Raw genomic sequence first — 20,248 nt, forward strand, 5'->3', positions numbered from 1 at the left:
TACTGGTGCACTCTGCCACTCATATTATCATATGACTGACTGCTATTTTACTGCAGCAATTTAGCTCAGCAGCCAGCAGAGACTTTCTGGCTCGAGTTGGACTGCGTTGTGAATACGTGAGGCACATATTCACATCCTCTTTTGACATCATTAGCGGTTGAGCCTGAATTCGGTGGAAATCTATTTTGAAGTTAAATTCTCATACAAGGCGGAGGCAGTGCAGCTGGAAGGAAATATTGTGAAACCTCCATTGCTTTTAAAAAAAACAAACTCAGCGCAGTGGGCTTGGAGCCAGCTCACATGACCCATGCTGCAGCTGCGGGTGCTTCCACACTGTCTCAGCAAACACACACACACACACACACACACACACACACACACACACACACACACACACACAAACAGTATTGTCAGGAGTCTAATCAGAGTTGCATGTACCTCTTTGGAAGGCTTGCGGAGAACATCCCCTACACCCCCTCCACTCCTTAAGCCATGACTCAGCACCGTGACGATACACATCAGTAAAGAGTCACATGTCCGCTCCATGTCGCTGTCCTCTTCACTGTCATTCCCAATATCTGAGGAAGCAGAAGGGAAATCTGTAATCTAAACATTTAAGAGGCTGTAAAAAGGGCAGTTTATTTATCCTAAGCAGGTGTGTATTTGTTTTCAGACCATTATAAACTGCACTGCAGCCCCAGGGAACATCAATCACACTTAAATGCTTTATAACTGAGTAATGAGGACCACCAGGACCTATACTTTTTAGTACTTGAACGGTGGCTCATAGTAACTATTAAAATAGTAACTATGATGTGGTGTCAAAAACAGCTTTGGTTATTATTATAAGTAGTAATATTAACACTAATGTTACTTTTCTTATGATATTATGATGATTTAATGCATGACAACAGTGTAATTAGATTTTATGTTTCACAAAAATATTGATCTAAAGCCATACTGATGAGGCACTGAGTATTTTGGGGTATTTGATGCCATTCTATTGTGCTTATGATGTTCATTTACATTATTTACATAAATGACCAATGATAGCAACTAATCAAAATAGAGTTTTAGCTCATTTTAAAATATTTTCTCCAAATTAGAAATATAAATGTCTTTATTTATTTATTTATTTATAAATTTAAATATCATTAGCTTAGTTACAGGATCTTTTGATACTGTTTTTTTTTCATATTTCAGTTGACAGTGTGACAGCAGTTAGTCAAAGCAAAAGTGTTTTTGTTTAGATGGAATGTGACCGCTGCTGTGGTTGAACTTGTTCTGAGCCGAAAACAAAGATCAACATTTCTGAGAGATTTTAATAAATGTGATACTGTCTTTGTGTCACTGTAGAGCAACCTCTGACCTATTTAAATGTTGGAGAGTACAGAACATATTATGATCCTATTTGCTTACTGTGTTTATTACTGGCCAAATGACTACCATCAAATAGTTTTTTTTTTGCCTGGGCTAATGGCTGGGGGGATGAAACTGACATTGTTCTGTTTTAACTGAATTAACTAATGTCACATGAGGGCTGTTGAAGTCACATGTAAATTGGTCAAAAGGCAGTTTTGTGACAGCTGGGGGAGACACATGAATTAAAGTGTGAGTTAGTGCGAAGCTGCAGAAAACAAAGAAATAGTGCAAAAACATCCCACAATTTTCCTGTTACTTGTTATGAACTGAAAAGGATGATTTCCTAGTAACTCAAGTAGGCTGTGCATTTTCATTTCCATAAATCTTTCCTACATGTACCTCTTGCTAGGTTGTTATTTGTGTTTTCTTCCATTTTTTAAAAAAAGTATGGTGGCTAGTCCAGGAACTTTGACCCCAGGCTTCTATAACTCTGCTGAACTAAATAAAATTAACCACATTATAAATAGAGCTTATTGTTACCACTCTTTAAATCATGACAAGAAATCCACACAAGGAGACATTACATTGATTTAAATACTATTAAGTTAAGTTAAGTTAGGTCAATTCATTTTTAGCCCAATATCACAAATCACAAATATGCCTCAATGGGCTCTACATTCTACACAGCACACGTCAGCCTCCATCTTCAGTGAGTTGAGAACCAACCAAATTATGTTGGTACTACAGAGTACTGATTCAACATAAATCAACTGATGTCAAATTTTGTCACAGGGTTAAGAGAGTAACTTAGAGTGTAGGGAGAAATACAGAGAGTGAGACCATGTCACCCCTGTAGCTTGTTTGATCTCCAGGGTAATGGCGATCTGAAAGCAGTTGCAAGTGTGGTAGCACTTTTCAAAACTCAACGCAGACAACGCTTGCTACAATATTTATGACGCAAAATGCAAAGCCAGCCAGGGCAAGACCTGAGAATTGCCTTGGTCAAAAAAAATATATATAGCTAAAAGCTGAAAAGTGTTTGATAGCCTGAAAGCAAAAGTCTCCCACAACAGCCGCAGCTACTGCCAAAAGAAGTTGAACCCTTCAAGGAAAAACAAGATTTTAAGTGAGGCAATGAGAATTTCATTGACATTTAGGTAAATAGTTAACTAGATTGATAACTTTTATACACTTTTTGTTATTTACCAGGGTTCAACATTATTGTTTATTTTCACTTGTCCAGGTGGGTGAGTGGATTAAAACTTCCTTGCCTGAAGACAATTTTTACTTGCCCCTAAATAGGTTCTTCTGTTTATCAGCAGTTATCAAATAACAACTTGATTTTCCTCTGAAAAACAGTCCCGTTTGATCCACTTTGCTCTCAAATGAGAGGCAATCTGTGCAATACATAGCTGGAGTTTTGCAAACACCAGCTAATCAAATAAAGTCCTGTTTCCAGGAAAGTTAAAATGCTTCAAAGGCAATGGTGGGTATCAGTGCCAAATTCCAGGTACCCCTATCAATTCATATGTGAATGGTACCAATCCTACTCCTTTTAACCCTTAATTTGAATAAGAAACACTCCGTCAAAACACCTTTAATGGGGAAAAAAGTGGAAGAAACCTCAGGAAGTGCTGTGGAAGGATCCCTTTCCAAAGATGCACAGACATGCAACAGATGTCTTCTGTACAGACAATAGGCTGATTGTTTTAATGATTAAAATATTTAGCTAAAGACACAATTCTCCAGCTAAACTCATTTAAAACCAAATGTGGCAGTGTACATTACCTTCCTGTGGGGCCTCTGTGGTGCAGTTCTCATCAATCCCTCCCTGACAGATTCCGGCAGACAGAAACTCACTGGCCAGACTGGCTCCATTTTCTAGAAAGTAGGAAGGGACAATGTAAACATGTTCTTATCCTATCAAATGAAAACGTTGTTAAAAAAAAGGATAAATGACAGGAGTCTGTCCTCACTCAGAGTGGTGTTTGGAATCCGATCCACCTCAAGGATGAAGTCGTCTTTAAAGAAAATGTAGCCAACAATGGAGAACAGGTAGACCAAGATGAGCGCCAGGACAGCAGTGAGCACGATGGAGCGTCCGTTGCGAGTCACACTCTTTATTACATTCAGCAAAGTCTCTTCTCTGTACACCAGGTCAAACAGCTACAAAGCCAAAGGACATTTTAGGAAACATAAGGTGATAACTGATTGATTGTAAAGTGGCATAATGCCCCTCAGAAGGCAGAAATTGTAAACGTGATGCATTAATGTTGGTTACATACTGCTATGCTCTACATACGGTGTTACCAGTAAATGTTGCAAGGTAAATACATGGTTGCACAAGAATGCAAAAGTGTGTAGAAACTAAGAGGTGAGTTGGTTTGCATCATGAGGCTTTTTTTCATTTGTGCTGAATGTTTTCTCTGTCTGACATGAATTACATAAGTTTTCAGAATCTTATTACTCAAGAAATATGGAAATATGTTGCTGCATCTGCAGAGGAGCTGTTTGGGCCAGCATAAATGGAAAACATCTCAAAATACTGGGATATTCAGTCTGACATGTTATAAAGTAGCCCCGAGGCATCGGCACACGGCACTCAACACCCCCAACAACAAAAAAAACAACAACAACAGAAACACCATTTCAGCACCAAATAAGGCAATTTCTGGCATGCAATTGGGTATGTCCTTGATTGCACCATGATGGAAAGCTAAGGCTACATTCGGAGAGAGAAGTAATATTTTACACGTGGTTTTACTCAAAACATGCTGCTCTTCACCCCCTCTGAGCAGGTTTGTGTATGTGTGTTTGCAAGTATACATACAGATGTGGCAACAAGGACAATCAAGAATCTACCCGTCAATGTGTGTGTGTGTTCATAGGGTCTGTGTGTTTCTCTCACCAGCAGACTGTAGAAAAAGACGTGGACAAACACCCCCAGAGAGCAGATGATGAGGTACATGAGGTGGTAGAGGAACTCAAAGTCCATCACCATGGCTTTGTAGCCCCAGGTGAAGGTTCCTCGGTTCCCCACGAAACTTATTAGGAAGATGATTTTATTGCACACCTGGAAGATAAAGTCAAACTCTCTTTAATAATTAAAGTAAAGGATAACTAATCATTTCAATACTAAAAAAATCAACAAGGCCTTGGCTGAGGGCTGTAGGGCAGACAGCAAATGCTGCCACATGGTGCGTGTGGCTTCTTAAGATAAATGAGGACATGTTGAGTGTGTTTACACGTGCATATGTAACCTGGTTACTGATGGCTTTCCGCAGTAACTTGATTTCTTAAACTGTAATGTGAACAAGATACGAGGGAAAGGGATTAACAGAAACTCGGTTAACATGGATTCTGTAGATACATGCTGGGGAAACCTGACGCCTTGGTCACGTGTACGCTTCATCAAGTTTATGATGTTCTTTTGTTGTTTTTTTTTTTACAAGAGAGCATATGCATAATAAGAACTTGGGACAGTCAAAGTATTACTGTCACAGCAGTGGGGAGGGACAAAAGGAAGTTCATCAGAAGTACATCTTTTAAATAATTAAATCTAAAGTCTGACTTAGAATGAAAGTGACACAATTAGGGGTTATTTGAAAAATTCTCACATCTGCAAAGAAAACACAATGTGAAAACAAAATGTAAAAAAACAAAGTGAGCGTGACATATGACTACAGACCACCTGCATGTAAACTAGATTTTAGAATAACCAGGTTATTGCAGTCCATGGTGACGTGTTCTCTGATTTCCTGCATTAACCTGATTTCTCTCAGTAACCCGGTTCCCTTTCAGTTGGTTCACTCAGTACAACACATGGCATGGGATATCACACCCCACGTGACCTCCTGAAGACATGTCTATTTACACGTTTAGAGGCAGATGACCTAGTGACATTATATGTTTTGTGTTTTAAATGTCTTGCCCTTTATTTGATTTTGCTTTCAGACAGCCAGTCAGCCACCTTAACATGTCCAACACCCAACTTCTGGTCTCCACTGGGTCCTTTGCCACTCTTCACTGCGCACCACCTGGGTTAGGTGGGAGCTTAGCAAGCTAGTGACAAAAATCATTCAGCAATTACCACCAGTAATGCTGTCCTGATGGCAAAATGCATTGCTGTAGAGTCATTGTGCCCACCCTCTGGTCTCCCTCCAGGTCGCCCCAGTGAGTAAATGGTTTAAATTTGAGATGCAAAACCATTTTAGCACTGTTAACTCTTAGCACCACCGGCTGTGCTGACACTGCTAACAGTACTAACAGTGGTAACACTGATACCATAGAAACTAGTCAAAATTGAGCCACTGAGGGGAGACCAGAGAATGTGCACAATGTTTCCACAGCAACACTGTTGGGTTACGATGCATTATTCATTATATTATATGACTTTTTTTTCATACATGACAACACTCCTTCTTGCTTTGACCTAGAGAGGTGTCTTCAGTTGGGTTACGGGGGCCCTAATATTGTCTAACATGTGTGTTGTACCTTTTTTCTCTCCTTCAAGGAACAGAAGTTATAGTCAAAGCACTTCATTTCTCGTGTTCATGTAAACAGAGATTAAGTAATGATAAAAGTGTGAGAGAGACTTTATTTTGTGTGTTTGTGTTTAAGAGCACATCTAGAAAATCTCTAGCGGGTGTAGGGGTGGTGCCACACTCTCGAGGGTGCAGTGACGCACTTCACACCCCATAACACAGCCAGGCGCTGCCAAGGAGAACTGTAGGGCCAGGGAGTGACACCACAGGCAGACTGGGCACCGGCTTGCCAAGTGGGCATGAGTGTGAGAGCTGAAAGAAGAACTGGAACCAGTGCGGTGGTACTTTCTTAGTACATGAAAGTACACACAGTGGTGCGTGTGAATGGGAAAACAGAAATGGTGTGTTTTTAGCTTTCTCTGGAGAAAATTACTGACAAACCACACAAACACACTCTTTCAAAATCACAAGAGACAAGAAATGTTTAAAGGGTCAGTTCACCCATAATAAACAAAATGCTTTTATTTGCCCTTTGCTGTGCAAATACATTTTTCCAGAATTTTGCCTCTAACCCAATACAATACAGGTAAAATGAAGATCAGTTTTCATAGGGACTAGCTCCTTTGTAGCAAACACTTCCAATAAAAATTTGGAGTATCCAGAAACATTGTTTTTGGAAAAACACTTGCAAAGTGCAAAGTAAAACTGTTACGACTGTAAATAAATCTGTCAAATTTCTCTATTAATTGGTGAGTCCATGAAATGTCAAAAAGCCAATCACAATTTCTCAGTGCCCAAGGTGTTTCCTCAAGTCTCTTGCACCAACAATTTGTTGGAAATGATCTAAAAAAAATAGAAAAGGACAAATTCCTCACATCTGAGAAGCAGCAATCAAGGGATGTTTGGAATTTTTGCTTGAAAAATTACTGAAATGATCAGTTGATTATCAAAATGATTGCTGATTTATTTTCTTCAGAATGATTTAATCATTATCCACCTAATTGTTTAAGCTCCATAAAATTGTTTCCTTTCAATGTATTTTGGTTTGCAACAAAAATTTAAAGGTTTTATACACATTGAAATTTGTGATTATTGATGTCTCAGTCTGGCCCACTTACTATTTGATGAAATTTTATGGTAGTATTACAATGTGCTTCCTGATTTTTTTAGGTTTTGTAACAAGTATGGTTTCCATTTGTATGCCACATAGTACTCCATTCAGTATTCATTCAGTAAAATTGTAATTCCCAAGAGTTGAAGCCTCTGGAGAGATTTTTTTTCATTATTATTATTTTTGTGGCATTTTTGCCTTTATTAGACAGGACAGAGTGATAGAGTGAAAAGGGGAGAGAGAGAGGATGACATGCTGCAAAATGCTGTGAGCTGTAAGCGAACCCGTGGCAACTGCGGAAAGGACACTGCCTTTGTACTTGGGGCGCCTGCTCTATCTATTGAGCCATTGGACGCCCCACCTCTGGAGAGTCGTGCACAGGTGGTTTGCATACTGCCAATGATTAGAATGGGGTTGGGATTTTTTACCTACCTGTCCATTGTTGATTCATGCATGTTCTGATGAGGGTTTGATAGACCAAAAGCTCAGAATGAAGTGTAACACTGACTAGATCTTAGTGTGCGGAATTTGTTTTTATCAGTTTAGACAGATATCTCAAAAGCCTGGCAAAACTAACTGGATGACTGGATATCACCACTGGTAATTTGGGTGCACAGACAGTTTGAGGCATGGCTACTCACATTGAAAGCACCCAGTAGGAAGAGGGTGGGCTCCAGGCCAACGGAAAAGATCAGACGAAGTATAGTGATGATGACGAGAGCACGGATGCCCAGGGGTTGGGGCATGATGATAACGATGACCAGTGTTGCCAAAACTCCCATCCACAGCAACGCAGACAGGTGGGGATCCAGCATACCTGCAGATGATTAATGTTCTTATAAATACACATGCAAGCTATGGAGGACATTTGCTAAAATTGTATTTGGCAACTCTTACATTTTGAACTTATGTAATATAATGTGCTGCGTTGCAGGATGACGGCGTAGTTTGCATCTTAAACGAGGACTTGTCCGGATCAACAGATTTTTAACAGGCTTCTACTGAGTTATGCCTCTCAGTCAGGCCTCAGGCCTTCATTAGTGAGACTTTGAACTCAAAGAGAGCCAGTTACATAACACCCAAAAGTATATGACATACTTTTTGTGCATGTGTGTGTGTGCTGTAGGCTTTGGCGAGAGCCTACCTGATGCTTCCTTTGATCCAGGATAAATCCAGGATTAGTGTCCTAGTGAGGAGTTTCATGCGGCAACGTGTCACTCATGCTAAAACCCTCGGCCAGGTTTGACCAGCCGAAAAACAAGGCCACACCCAACCTGCTGCCTCTGTTACTGATCTGCCTTTCTTAGAACACAGGGCTAACATGTGCAAGTGTGTGTGTTTATATGCACTCTATGAGCATGGGTCACAGACTGACCTCAGAGAACACAGAAAAGGTAAATAGTTTGTGCTGATGTAAAAAAAAAAAAAAGTAGATAAAGATCGAGAGAACATTAAAATGGGGCAGAATTGCAAAGATTAAAAAAATTTGGTAGTTGAAGCAGATGAGGAAAAAGCAGAAGGGGAGCACTGCAGATCCTTTCCTTCCATACTCCCTCTCCTCCTACCTTGCCTATCTCTGCCTCTTTCCCTCCTTCCCTTCCTCTAGATTTCTCTCCCTCCCTCCCAATCCCTGTGGAGATCACATGACAGGTGCCACTTACATAACAGCCAACTCTAAAAATACCTCAGCTGAAAGATTCATGAGGAGACGAGCGGGGAGCAACACACAGCTCCAGTGATGTGGCAGACTGAAACAGGGGCACTTACGTGCAGTCACAAACTACAGCCGCCTTGCGCTTCAGTTTAACGTGCAGGCGCATGATTGTGCGCAAACATCTGTAAAATGTTGAGGAAGGCTGCAAACATGTAGCCTGTGAGCGTGTGTTAAGTGTGGTGCTAACCAAAGCTATTTGTCAAAAGGCAGTCAGTCATGCATGCAGGCAGAACACACTGACCTAGATCTCTTGCTCTTATAACCCTCATTCTAAAGCCCCAAGCAAAGGAGGGAGGAGAGCAAGCATAGCATGTGTGTGTGTGTGTGTGTGTGTGTGCGTGCGTGCAAGGGAGGGAGGCAGGGGCCCGAAGCCATAAAAGTGCCTGTTAAAGCAGGCCAAAGGTATGCTGGAATCTCACGTGATGATGTCTTGCACACAGAAAGGAGTAGAGGAGGAATACAGTCAGACCTGACTCATGTCGTCCACTTAGTTTTTTTCCATAATCACAGACAAAATTGACTTTTTGGTTTTTTTCCTATAAATTTAAAACTATGTCTAGATGAATTCTGAACTGTTGTATTTTGTGTTAATTGTACCACTCAGTTAGCAATCTATACTTTTTTTTTGCTATTCTGACAAAATTAATAAAATGCTGCATTTTCATTAACTATCACAATTCACCATTCAGCCAGGTAATCTGACAAGATATAAAAAATGTGTCAACTTGTTTATGGGTGCATTTTGAAATGTAGAGGACTTATTACGATTTTGCACAGAGACGTTGGTTGTTGAAACAGTATTATTTGATCATCTTTGATTTGCATTCTTATTCTTGTGTGCTTTGGTAATCTTTAAATGTTTTTAAATAGAAATGGTTATTAAAATGTGCACACTTTTCACCACAATACACACTTACAAATTTCCCAACAGATTTTTACTTTTCCATACTTTCGTAACTTTTCCATTATATTCAACAAATTTCCATGGCTTTATTTAAACAGTGTAAAATAGGTAGGCCCATATAGTGATCACTTGTTTGACATTCCCGCCGCTAACTAGTTGCAGATGCCAATAGACCAGACAGGCAAATACGGGTAACTGGCAAAATGTTAAGCCACGCCCCTTTGGGATAAAAAGCCAAAGATTCTGTTGATGTCAATGCAATTTAAAGTGTGCTTGGATACTAAATTTGACGAGTTTCTATGCAATCACTTGTAAAACATACTTTTGTTTGATAGACATTTCTAGTAATTATTTTGTGACCTTGCATTAGCCAGAGCTTCTGCTCAATAAGCTTAATAAATTAAGGTTGATCACTGTCATGTCCTGTCAGTCTTTCCCAAAGAGTGGACGGCCTTGGCAACGATGCTGGTCTGATCTACGTGCATCGCATGATAGTAGAGACATTTTAACTGCCACCTGCAGCACCTAGAAATACTAGAAAGTATTTAGTGTAATGGAAGACATGTATGATCATATTTGAAACAAATGCTAAAACAATGTTTGTTCAAAAATGTCCAAAACATTCTATTAATTTCAATCCATTTCCAAACCTAGAAAGTAGTTTTTAGAACTGCATAACTTTTCCAGAAATTTCAAGACCGTAAGAACCCTTATTTGATATAAATCCATGTAGCATGGAAGAGATTCGGATATTAAACTGAACCCACTGACAGAACAAACAAACACCATAGAGGATGTTTTGGTAGCTGAACAGTTTGCCTTGAAGCATAAAACATGATGTATGCCTTTTTTTTTTCTGATCACCTGTTATGTGGTGTTTGTGTATTTTATCCCACCTGAGCCAATGTAAGCCTTGTTTATTGGAACATCAAATGACACAGGGCGCTGCTGTGTTTACTGTGGTCTCCATAGTACTGAAAGTCAAATATGAGTTCAGGCTTTGAGGCTAGTTCCTCTCCCTCTGTGTGTGTGCACGTGTGTGTGTGCCTTTAACAAAGGTATAGGGCTTCTGAGGTCCTGCTCCTAATCCTGGGCAGGTGATCAGAAGTCAGCAGTCTTGTGGTAAAAGGAGATCAGTGGGTCACAGCTGAGGCCCGGGAGGAGGACTGAGCGTCATCTTTTCAAAGTCTAGCTCTGTGGGTGGCGGCACCATGTGACATGCTCTTTCCAGATAGTAACTTATATCATAGTGTGTTGTAAATTTAAGACAAACGGTTAAAAATATAACCCAAAATATAGGACTGGGTACAAGCTAAAATGGGTAACATGTTTTCTTTTTGACTTCTTTCTATGTATCTTGTATTGAGGATTTATTGCTGTCTGTAGAAATTAGTGCTACAGATTCAATATAACTCCTCATAATATTCCATTATTATTTGAATGACAATATTGGGAATTTTGTACGGGTCATATAAACTGCATATTCAGTTTGGATTTTCGAGATTAGGCCTTTTTCCGAAAGAAGCATTTTCTGATTAAGCCATGTGGGATATGTTGGTATTAATCCGGTTTTAGGAACATTGTTTAGACATGTATATGACGCATGCAGAATATGTGTCTTAATTGGGGTTTTGAATAAAAAAAGGCTGACTGTGTATTTACAATCCAACAAGTATGTCACTAGTGGAAAACTGTGAAAAAAATTGAATTTTAATGCAAAGAAGCAAAATGGCATTGGCTCCAGCTGTTCCACTCTCCCATATTTCGACGTGATGATTGGCGTTCACGGGCATGTTAGAGGGCAAGTATCCACATCTGCATGTAATTTCGTTGTACATGTTACATGTTACAATGACAATAAAGACCTATTCTATTCTATAAATGAGGATTTTAGTGGAATAATCATTTTTATTAGCCACGTCAACGGCTTAATAGGACTATTGTCTTTATCAGACAATAGGGCAAAAAACAGAATATTTTGTGCATGTAAAAGTGGTAATCATAGGAGACCCCCTCTTTCTATTCTATTCTCTATCTTTTTAGTATGGCATGTCCCTGTGGATTGCGAAATATAATAGGCTGTTTGCAGCATAAGAGCATGACAGCGAGCCCTTGTTCTTCCTGTTCTGCATCATTGTGTGCATAACCTCTGCTTGACCCTGGTTTCAAAAGATGTCTGAATACAAGAACAGTGCAAAGCATCCAGATATTGCTCTTAGATGCTGCATCAAAACAACACTGACATGCATGAAAGAATTCACTACAAAGAGAGAAACTTGCTTACATGCATGAATGAGAACCAGGACTGAGCTGATATCCACTCCACACATTCAAAATTATTGAGCCAACACAAAGCCAGACCTTACAGTAATATTAGTACCAGGATATAAGGGGCGGGCAAGGCTAGGTTTTAAAAAGCCTGTTCTCACACTCAGGTGTCTTCTCATATGTGACTGACCTGCATGAACCCCCTCTAGGGGGTAGAAGAAGCAGACCAGCAGGTTCATGAGCACGGCGAGGTTGAAGGAGACGTTACTCCACACCGACATGTTCCTGGAGCACCAGTACAGCACTGGTTGGGCTGAGGAGGAGACAATGACACATTAGACATTTCTTCTGAATTTAATCACATATCACAGTGGTTCCCAACCATTTCTTAGGGACATAAATCTGCACCCCTATCAAATCAACTCAAGTGTCCCTTAATCAACACACCACATCAAGCTCCATATGTTTTCACTTAAATGTATCATTAACTGGATATCATTCAACACTATTCACCATATTTCTTTTCTTTGGTTACACTATAAATGTTTAGGTTAGCTTGGTCAAGTTTGCATTTTTGCTACTAGTGGCAGAAGCTAAATGTTTAGCTATTTCAGTTAGCTTGTTTGGCTACTACTTTTAGCTAACTATTTCAAGTGCATACTATTTTAATTAGTACTTTTAGTAATTCATCCACAACTGTGAGTTAACTATTTGAAATGTATATTCATTATTTTTAGCCACTTTTTAAGCATTTACACATTACTTTTAGCTAACTGTTTTGAGTTCTCTGCTCACTTTCTAGCTACTTCGCATGCACTCTAAATTGCATCATGTTTTCAGCTGCCACAATATATGAATTTTTTTTTTTTAAATTTTCTAATCATATGATATGAAACTTTTTGAAATTAGCTGAGCTTACATACAGTATGATTGAGGTAGATTTTGGTCTATAAAATGAAAGAAAATTTGTGAAAATTGTTTGTAAATTCCAAAAGGTCAAGGTCATCAGATTGGTTGTTTTACTGAACAACATGCCAAAAGCTAAACATATTCAATTAAAAGGACATAAAACACAAGCAGCAAATCATTTGCCTACATTTAAGAAGCTGGGACCAATAGTCGGGACTTTTGAGAACTAATGATGGAAAAAAAATGTCTTAAACTATAACTTTTTGGTTAATGACTTTAAATGAGTAATTGTTTCACTAGATCAACTACCATATAACCAATGTGTGAAAAAACTGTGGGGTGAATTTGCAAATGAAAGCTGGTGAGAATTATTGAGTATAACTGGCTTGATTCTCCCTCGCCACAAAACTTAAACATACCACTTTGACCTTTGACACATAACCTGACTTTTAATAGATTATTTTCTGTCCTCTGGTTCGTGGAAAAGAGAAACAGATGCAGGGACTTTTCTCTGTCTATCCCCTCTTCTGAGTGAGAGACAAAATATGGCTTTGTGTGGGTATGCTGTCTTGTACGTGGATTAGAAATGTGACTGAGTGTGGGTGCGGGTCTCTCTGTGTGTGTATGTTTGTGTGTGTGAGCAAGCGTGCTCTCAGTTGTGATTCATAAGGTTACTGTACAAATGCTTCACGGCTCAAAGAATGTGGAAAGCCCCTGTCTGCTTTTAGACAGTGGAAACATGCACACACAAAACACGAGCACACACAGGAGGACATTGTTAGCCCTGCTGTGGGGTTGGGGATGCTTCCATCTATTTTCCATACCCACTTGAATCCTGTTCAGGCTCGCAGGGATTGAGGTCTATCCCAGCACTGAGCAAAAGGCTGGGAAACACCCTGGTTATGGCACCAGTTCGTTACTGGGACACATGGTCCCAAAATTGCATTCATGCTTACGGTTTATCTGGAGTTTCCTATTCACCTAACCTGTATGTTTTTTTGTATATGGGAAAAAAAAAAATGCAGAACGTACAAACCCAAACCCAGCTGGCTGACAAATTCAGAAATGGGGGCGACGGAGAGCAAATCATTGAGCCACCATCTTGCTACTATAATGGTAATATTCATTGCCATCTAAGATAGAAAAAGAAAAAGTTTTTTTGCTTAAATTTTTTATTATAAAGTAAAAACTGACTGCACTATGTAATGGCTACAGAATATAATGAAACCACCACCTTTTAGATTGGTTCCCTACATGTTGCTTTTGCTATGCAATGTTGTCTTCCAGTGGGCACAATCTTCAAGTTAACTAAAGGCTCCATTAACGGCACAAGGGACGTGTGTCAACCACGTATAAGAGAAAAGCGCACTGTAGTAACTGTGGAAAACAAAATGCTGTGTCCTGTGCTGCTGGTAGTTGCAGTCCAGTTGGTGCCGACAATAATAACACCTGGAAACGCTAGGGGGAGAAAGCTAAAAAGTTTCCAACAAGTGGTAGCCTGTCAGGCTGAAAATGAAGCTAATGCAGAAGCACCAAACAACGCAGTTCCTTGAATAGCCACTTGAGACTGGCTCCAGTAGCTAGTCATTCCCCAAAGAAACCAATTTTAAAATGCTTAACTTTACAGCATGTAACATAATTACACCCTGGTACAAATAAATTTAGTCTATATAGCATATTTTCCAGTTCATGACAACTGCACAGGGGGTGATTTTTTTATACAACTTTACTGTTTACATTTTATTAAGACTAAAAGTTACGCATAATTAAGGACGTTGCCACTTAAAGAGACATACTGTTACCACGAGTCGGATCCACGCCTTGCTCCTCGACAGCTCCACCCTCTTGCTGGATTTCTATTTCCATAAATCCAAGATGGCGACAGCTAAAATGCCAAACTCAGGATTCAAAAGTCCACAAACCAATGAGTGACTTCACAGGGGATACGTCCATTATTTTTCTTATGGTCTATGGTTTTCACCATAAGCTATCAGTATCTATTACCAGTTACCAAATGTACCAATGAAATTCTTTGCAGTTAGCGGAAATGTCAGATGGTGGAAGAACCGAAATAACTTTGGAACCTCTACCCAGTTGGTAGTTGCTAGGCTCTGAGGAAAACTGAAAGTGTTCCTGATGTCTTTGCGACAGCAGCACCAAGAATATCACTTGGAAACTTCAGGGGGAAAAAGTTGAAAAGTTGTTGGTTTCCACTTTAATCAGGAACCAAGTTTATTTCTGGCAGAAAAAAATATGTTGTAAAGTTGTGCACACTATCATCTGAAAAGCATCAGATGACTCTTAAATTGAACTGACATTTATGAAGACAATAAAGTGGCCATGATAACCAAACAAGCTCTCTGAATCATAATGCTGTTGCGGCTGCACCAGCTGTGTGAACACACTTCTCCCACCACCCCTGTCATCTCCTTTTGTAGTTTCCCATTAAGATAATTATCAGTGGAATCTCTTGTCTGAAGTACTACGTGCAGTGTTGAAATAACAGAAAATGGATCAACAACAGTTTTGATAATTGACCCATTGCTTGAATAATTTATCAAGACAAAATGCATTTGATTCCACCTTTTCAAATTTGAGGATTTGAGGTTTTTTGACAGTTTTTTTTAATATTTAGTTTGACAAGCTATTAAATTTCACTATCTTTGGGTTCAGTTTTGTCAGGCAGTTTGATCTATTTTAATCTGTCTATTTTAACTTATTCTTTTATTTTGTCTTGATCATGTTTCATTCTGTTATTAGTACTATAATTTAAGTGTTTACTGATTATATTCTTTGAACTGTATTTACTCTTACTGGTATGGGTAGTTATTGTTATGTTTGTTTTGTAATTTTTTCTCTCTTGTTTAATTCTACTTTGTCTGGCCGCAGTTGGGAATTAATGTTTGGCTATTATAGTTATGTTGCCTTTTCAAGAAGCCCTTCTTGCTTTGCCTTGGTTGTCAAAGCACTTTGTAAACTCTGTTTTTAAAGATGCTATATAATTGAAATAATTATCATTATTGTTAAAATAAAGAGGCAATTTCCCTTTCACTTTTATTCCAATTGTCCGATCAATTTGAAGATGTCATACTGGGGTGAGTCTGGTAATCGGTACCCCGTCACTATTGATTAATGTGTTATTAAAACTGATTAATAATGAGCATAGTTGATTTAGTCGTGTATCCCAGCATCAGAGTGTTACTGCATCTCTTGAACGTTGTGCTCCAATTACTTACAGAAGAGTTTATTCAGTCAAATGCTGAAACTCAAGTGAATAATCATGTATGTGTGATCCTGTATCATCTCACACATAACCGGCATACAGTGGATATTCATAATTTGTATTTGACCACTTCAAGCGCTACACATGCGACTTCTTGACCCCCTCACCTCTGAGTTTCTTCTGCCAGTTCATCTCGTTGAACAGGTCCTCTGCTCGCAAGAAGAAGTCGTTGATCTTGCTGCCCTGCTCGTCTCTCTCTGTGGTGTAGTAGACTCGCAGCTTTGACTCGGTGGTTAGGAACTCACAGATGTTGGGCACGGGGAACACTATCTCCTCCATGGTGCGGTCCTGGCGAACAATCTGAACAGAGACACACAGTCACCTTTGCCTCTGTACTTCCACACTGTTGTAGATTTGCAAAGAAACATACGATAAAAACTGGGTTTTCTTGGCAACTGTTTTTGTGAAATTCTACTACAGAGGAATTCAACTAGTTAATATGAGTTGTGTGCTATGACCTCTATCTGAGCTGTGTGTTTGGCGTAGAACTCCAAGGCCTCATCCCCCTCTCCATTGGCCCCTCCTGGCTTTAACATATTGCACAGCTCCTTATTATGACGCGCCAACTGTTCGAGGGAAACAGTCAAGAAAGGAGGAAGAGAAAAAAACCCACATGGATAGTGTTAGATTATATTTTTATTTTGTTAAACTGTCAATGTGGGATTCAGAGATTAACAACAAACCTGATGAGCTAAAATGTAGATGTTGTGTCCGACATTTCGTGGTGAAGCGGCATCATGCTCCTCCTCTTCCCCGTTATCCTCCTCCTCCTTTGTGTCCTCAAACTCCACCTCTCCCTGTAGATACGCCTTCTTTATCACCTCCACCTGGACACACAAACACACATCCAAAACTTTACACTTTTACATGATAATATGCAAGATTATTGCTTCGTGATAAAGATATTCCAGTGTCATTTTGTGTTGTACTGATTCTAAAACCTGAATTTGTAAATTAGCCAGTACAAAGTTCGATAAAGTCTCGCTTCTGAAAGGGATTGATCCCCTGTTGAAAAGCAACAACTGGTATGAATCAGGGGCCATTTAAAGGAATGCTGTGTTCGCACTATGACTGACAAAGCAACAGCATGCCCAGCTACATTATCACCAAGTTTCTGTGTAAGTGTTGCTCAAACACTCGTTGATAGCCTACGTCGTCATGGGCTTCTGTGTGTCTGCAAATTGCAAACGTATGATAAGTTGACGCTTCATCCCGTCATTGGAGTCCTGAAAAAAGTTGAGAAGTGTGTCACGTCTGTCCACAGCGACAAGAATCGGGCGTTACTTTGTAGGTTCATACACTGAAAATTACTTACAGCCTGTCGTTGATTCACTAGTAGTGTGAACACAGCATTTGTTTCTAGACTGCAGAGATAAAGAGATATTCCAAAAATAGTAAATAGTGTACCCTTGGAGGTGGTAAAAGTTTATTTAAATAAATGTTGTGGTATTGGATTGGTGCAGACTTTCATACTCACCGATACCCAATCCAGCATTTTAGGCAGTATTGGAGGCATTTCCAGAACAAATCTAGTGTGTGATACTGAACAGCCAAGGCAGAAAAGCTCAGTAGCTGTTGTATTTGAGATGCAAAAAGCAGCTGAGATGCTCAAAGACATGTCCTCACCAGCTCTTTGGGCCTCATGTTGTAGAGGATCCTCTCTGCATTCTCACTGTCGTGACGGCTCTCCATGATGGCGAGCAGCAGCTTGGATGCATTGTTCTGAGGAAAGAGAGAAGGGTTTAGGAGAGCTCTGAGATAAGAACTTCAGCTCTGTCAGTTTCTAAATCCAAGGAAAACAGACAGAAACCCTGCTGATTTAGGAAAATGCACTCTGCAGTTATTTGTCTTGGCCGAAAAGCACAGAAAGCTAGCTCAGCTCAGATGGATGAACGAATTCTCTTATGCTTGAAGTTGTTTATTAATATTCCATCCTGCTGTGAAAGGAAACTGCACACTCATTCTTGGCCCATGACCCCAACACAGGGTTAACCCATTCCACCATTTCAAACAAAGAGCCCTCCTCCACTTCACTTACACCAACCAAAGCAACTCACCTTGAGCTCCAGCACCAGGTCCATCCGTTTTTTCCCAAGTGGGTTGATGTCATTAAGGATCAAAGCGATTATGATATCAATTCCATTGGACTCATGTGTGGCGATGCAATTCTGGAAGAAAAAAAAAAAAAAAAACATTTATGGAAAAAGACTTTTAGTGCCTTGACCTCCACTCCAGAGTAGTTTCTTTACATACCTGGTTTTCGTGGCAGGGGCCTTGGCAGTACTCTGTGAGACTCTCCAGGGTTTGGTTGATAAGAGCGACATTCTTCTCATTGATGTAGAGTCCCAGCAGACCGAGACCCCCTGTGGTGCTGCCGCAGATACAGTCCAAGAACTGCAGAGTCTCACACACCAGGTTGTAGTTGTTCTTGTTGTTTTGACAGCGAAGGAAGTTCTGTGGAGATAAAAGTTGCAGTCTGAATGGACTGAACTGTTTACAAACCAATAACAAACTAATCAAAACCAAACACAGAAAAGAAACTTTAAAGGCTTTGCTACAAATTAAAATTCCACCATTAACAACTGACTCCTTTATCAGTCAGAGCTTACTGTAAGTTTTCATATAAACTAAAGGATAGATTCCAGTTACACAAGAGTGAGCAGTTAATTAATTATATTTATTTTAGGTAAAGTGTTGCTTTCAGAGAAAGCTATTCCTGAATGGAAGTAATTGACAGGATTTTTTTCTACAGCCGTTAAATTAACTTTGCAAATACGATTTGAACCAGGAAACAACAACCAGCTGAATCTGTACTTTGTTTTACAACGGGAAATGATATTTTAAGAAATGGCATGAGGCAAATAGCACAATTATTTTAATTACCAAATACTATAAGACATCTGCAGGCATCACTCTTAGGTTTGAATAATGCTCTGAACCTAATAAAATTTCTCCAGCTGCCTTCTTGGAATTCACAGCAGGTTAATTAACTGAAAGTAACTGAAAGCTGCCCTTTCTCAGCTCAGTGAAAGAGAGAGGCATTACAGTTCAGAGAGAGGAAGTTCAGTGAACACACAAACGCAAAAAATCAAGTTAAAAATTTCCCTTTCATATGTCTTTAAATAAGGATGTGCTACAGAAGAGGTCAGGCCTGACCCTCAAACAAATGGCAATAATGATTCAGGGATTCAGCACTGGTAACAAAGCTGTTTAACCCCGTAACACCTGGATTGGCATCAGTTTTCCTGTCTGCATGCAGTGCTGTTTATTAGCATTTAAACCTCTGAAACTTGACAAAATTGGTTTCTTTCAAAAACACATGAAAAAAACAGTAAGGGCAAGAAATGTCAGATAAACTATTAAAAAATCAATAAAAGGCGACAAGAAAATGATATGAAAAATAGCTGATGGGATTATAAAATATTATCAAACATGGAAAAAACTGTATGGAAAACTGTATTTAGAATTCTCTTAATTATAGGGAATTAAGGGAATTTTCTTGTAACTATTTACAAATCTCTTGCTATTTTTTGGGTCATTTCTTGTTAAGGTGCCACACTCTTCCCAGGTGTGTGAAAGAAATCAAGTCAATTTGCTTAACTATCATAGAGATAAAACCTGCAAAGTGGAAAAAGCATATAAGGCTAAAATGTCACAACCATGTTTTAAAGCAAGGTTGTCAAACATAGGCCCATTGGCCAGAACAGGCCCCTAAAAGGGTCCAATCCAACCCACTGGATAACTTGAAAACTGCATAGTAGTCATTAATTCCAAATGTTCAATAAAATGCACTGCTGTGCTATTCCTATTTGTCCAAATGGACCTGTTCCTAGTATTCACAGAGGTAAATGGGAAGCCATTATGGTTGGTGCGTTCACAGCAGCTTTCAGTGTTCAAGGAATATAATATTCGCAGCCAGTATCAGACTCAACATGGCAAAAAATACAAGAACTTGCATGGACAACTGAGAATAGAGAAGAGAAATGAATTGTTGGCAGGTTTGAGGGAACAGCAGTCTGTTTTGAGTTGCAGCCGACAGATCAGCCAAAAAGCTGTAAAAGCTAGCTACCTTATTGGTAACGACAGAGCATCAGCATCAAAGCCACACTCAGAGGGTGAGTTTGTAAAGACATGCATGCTAAAAAACTGAGACATATTGTTGAAAACTCACTTACTTTTCCTACAATATCTTGGGCTGCTCATCATTGTGAAT

The 20,248-nt window shown here is 39.4% G+C and overlaps 1 protein-coding gene across 3 annotated transcripts in view; it reads right to left on the bottom strand.

Moving 5' to 3' along the window:
* Positions 1-20,248, bottom strand: part of LOC121952968 (inositol 1,4,5-trisphosphate receptor type 1) — a 109,636-nt gene that overhangs the window by 14,893 nt on the left and 74,495 nt on the right. For all 3 annotated transcript variants that reach the window (XM_042499877.1, XM_042499869.1, XM_042499861.1), the window contains 12 exons: positions 18,289-18,489; positions 18,093-18,203; positions 17,662-17,757; positions 16,719-16,862; positions 16,494-16,601; positions 16,143-16,335; positions 12,034-12,156; positions 7,599-7,774; positions 4,271-4,435; positions 3,339-3,528; positions 3,151-3,243; positions 439-578 (listed from right to left, as the gene is read on the bottom strand). In XM_042499877.1, coding sequence (XP_042355811.1) covers positions 439-578; positions 3,151-3,243; positions 3,339-3,528; positions 4,271-4,435; positions 7,599-7,774; positions 12,034-12,156; positions 16,143-16,335; positions 16,494-16,601; positions 16,719-16,862; positions 17,662-17,757; positions 18,093-18,203; positions 18,289-18,489 — 1,740 coding nt within the window. The remainder of the gene's footprint in view (positions 1-438; positions 579-3,150; positions 3,244-3,338; positions 3,529-4,270; positions 4,436-7,598; positions 7,775-12,033; positions 12,157-16,142; positions 16,336-16,493; positions 16,602-16,718; positions 16,863-17,661; positions 17,758-18,092; positions 18,204-18,288; positions 18,490-20,248) is intronic.

The sequence above is a fragment of the Plectropomus leopardus genome, chromosome 2 (assembly GCF_008729295.1).
Source record: "Plectropomus leopardus isolate mb chromosome 2, YSFRI_Pleo_2.0, whole genome shotgun sequence".
NCBI lineage: Eukaryota > Metazoa > Chordata > Actinopteri > Perciformes > Serranidae > Plectropomus > Plectropomus leopardus.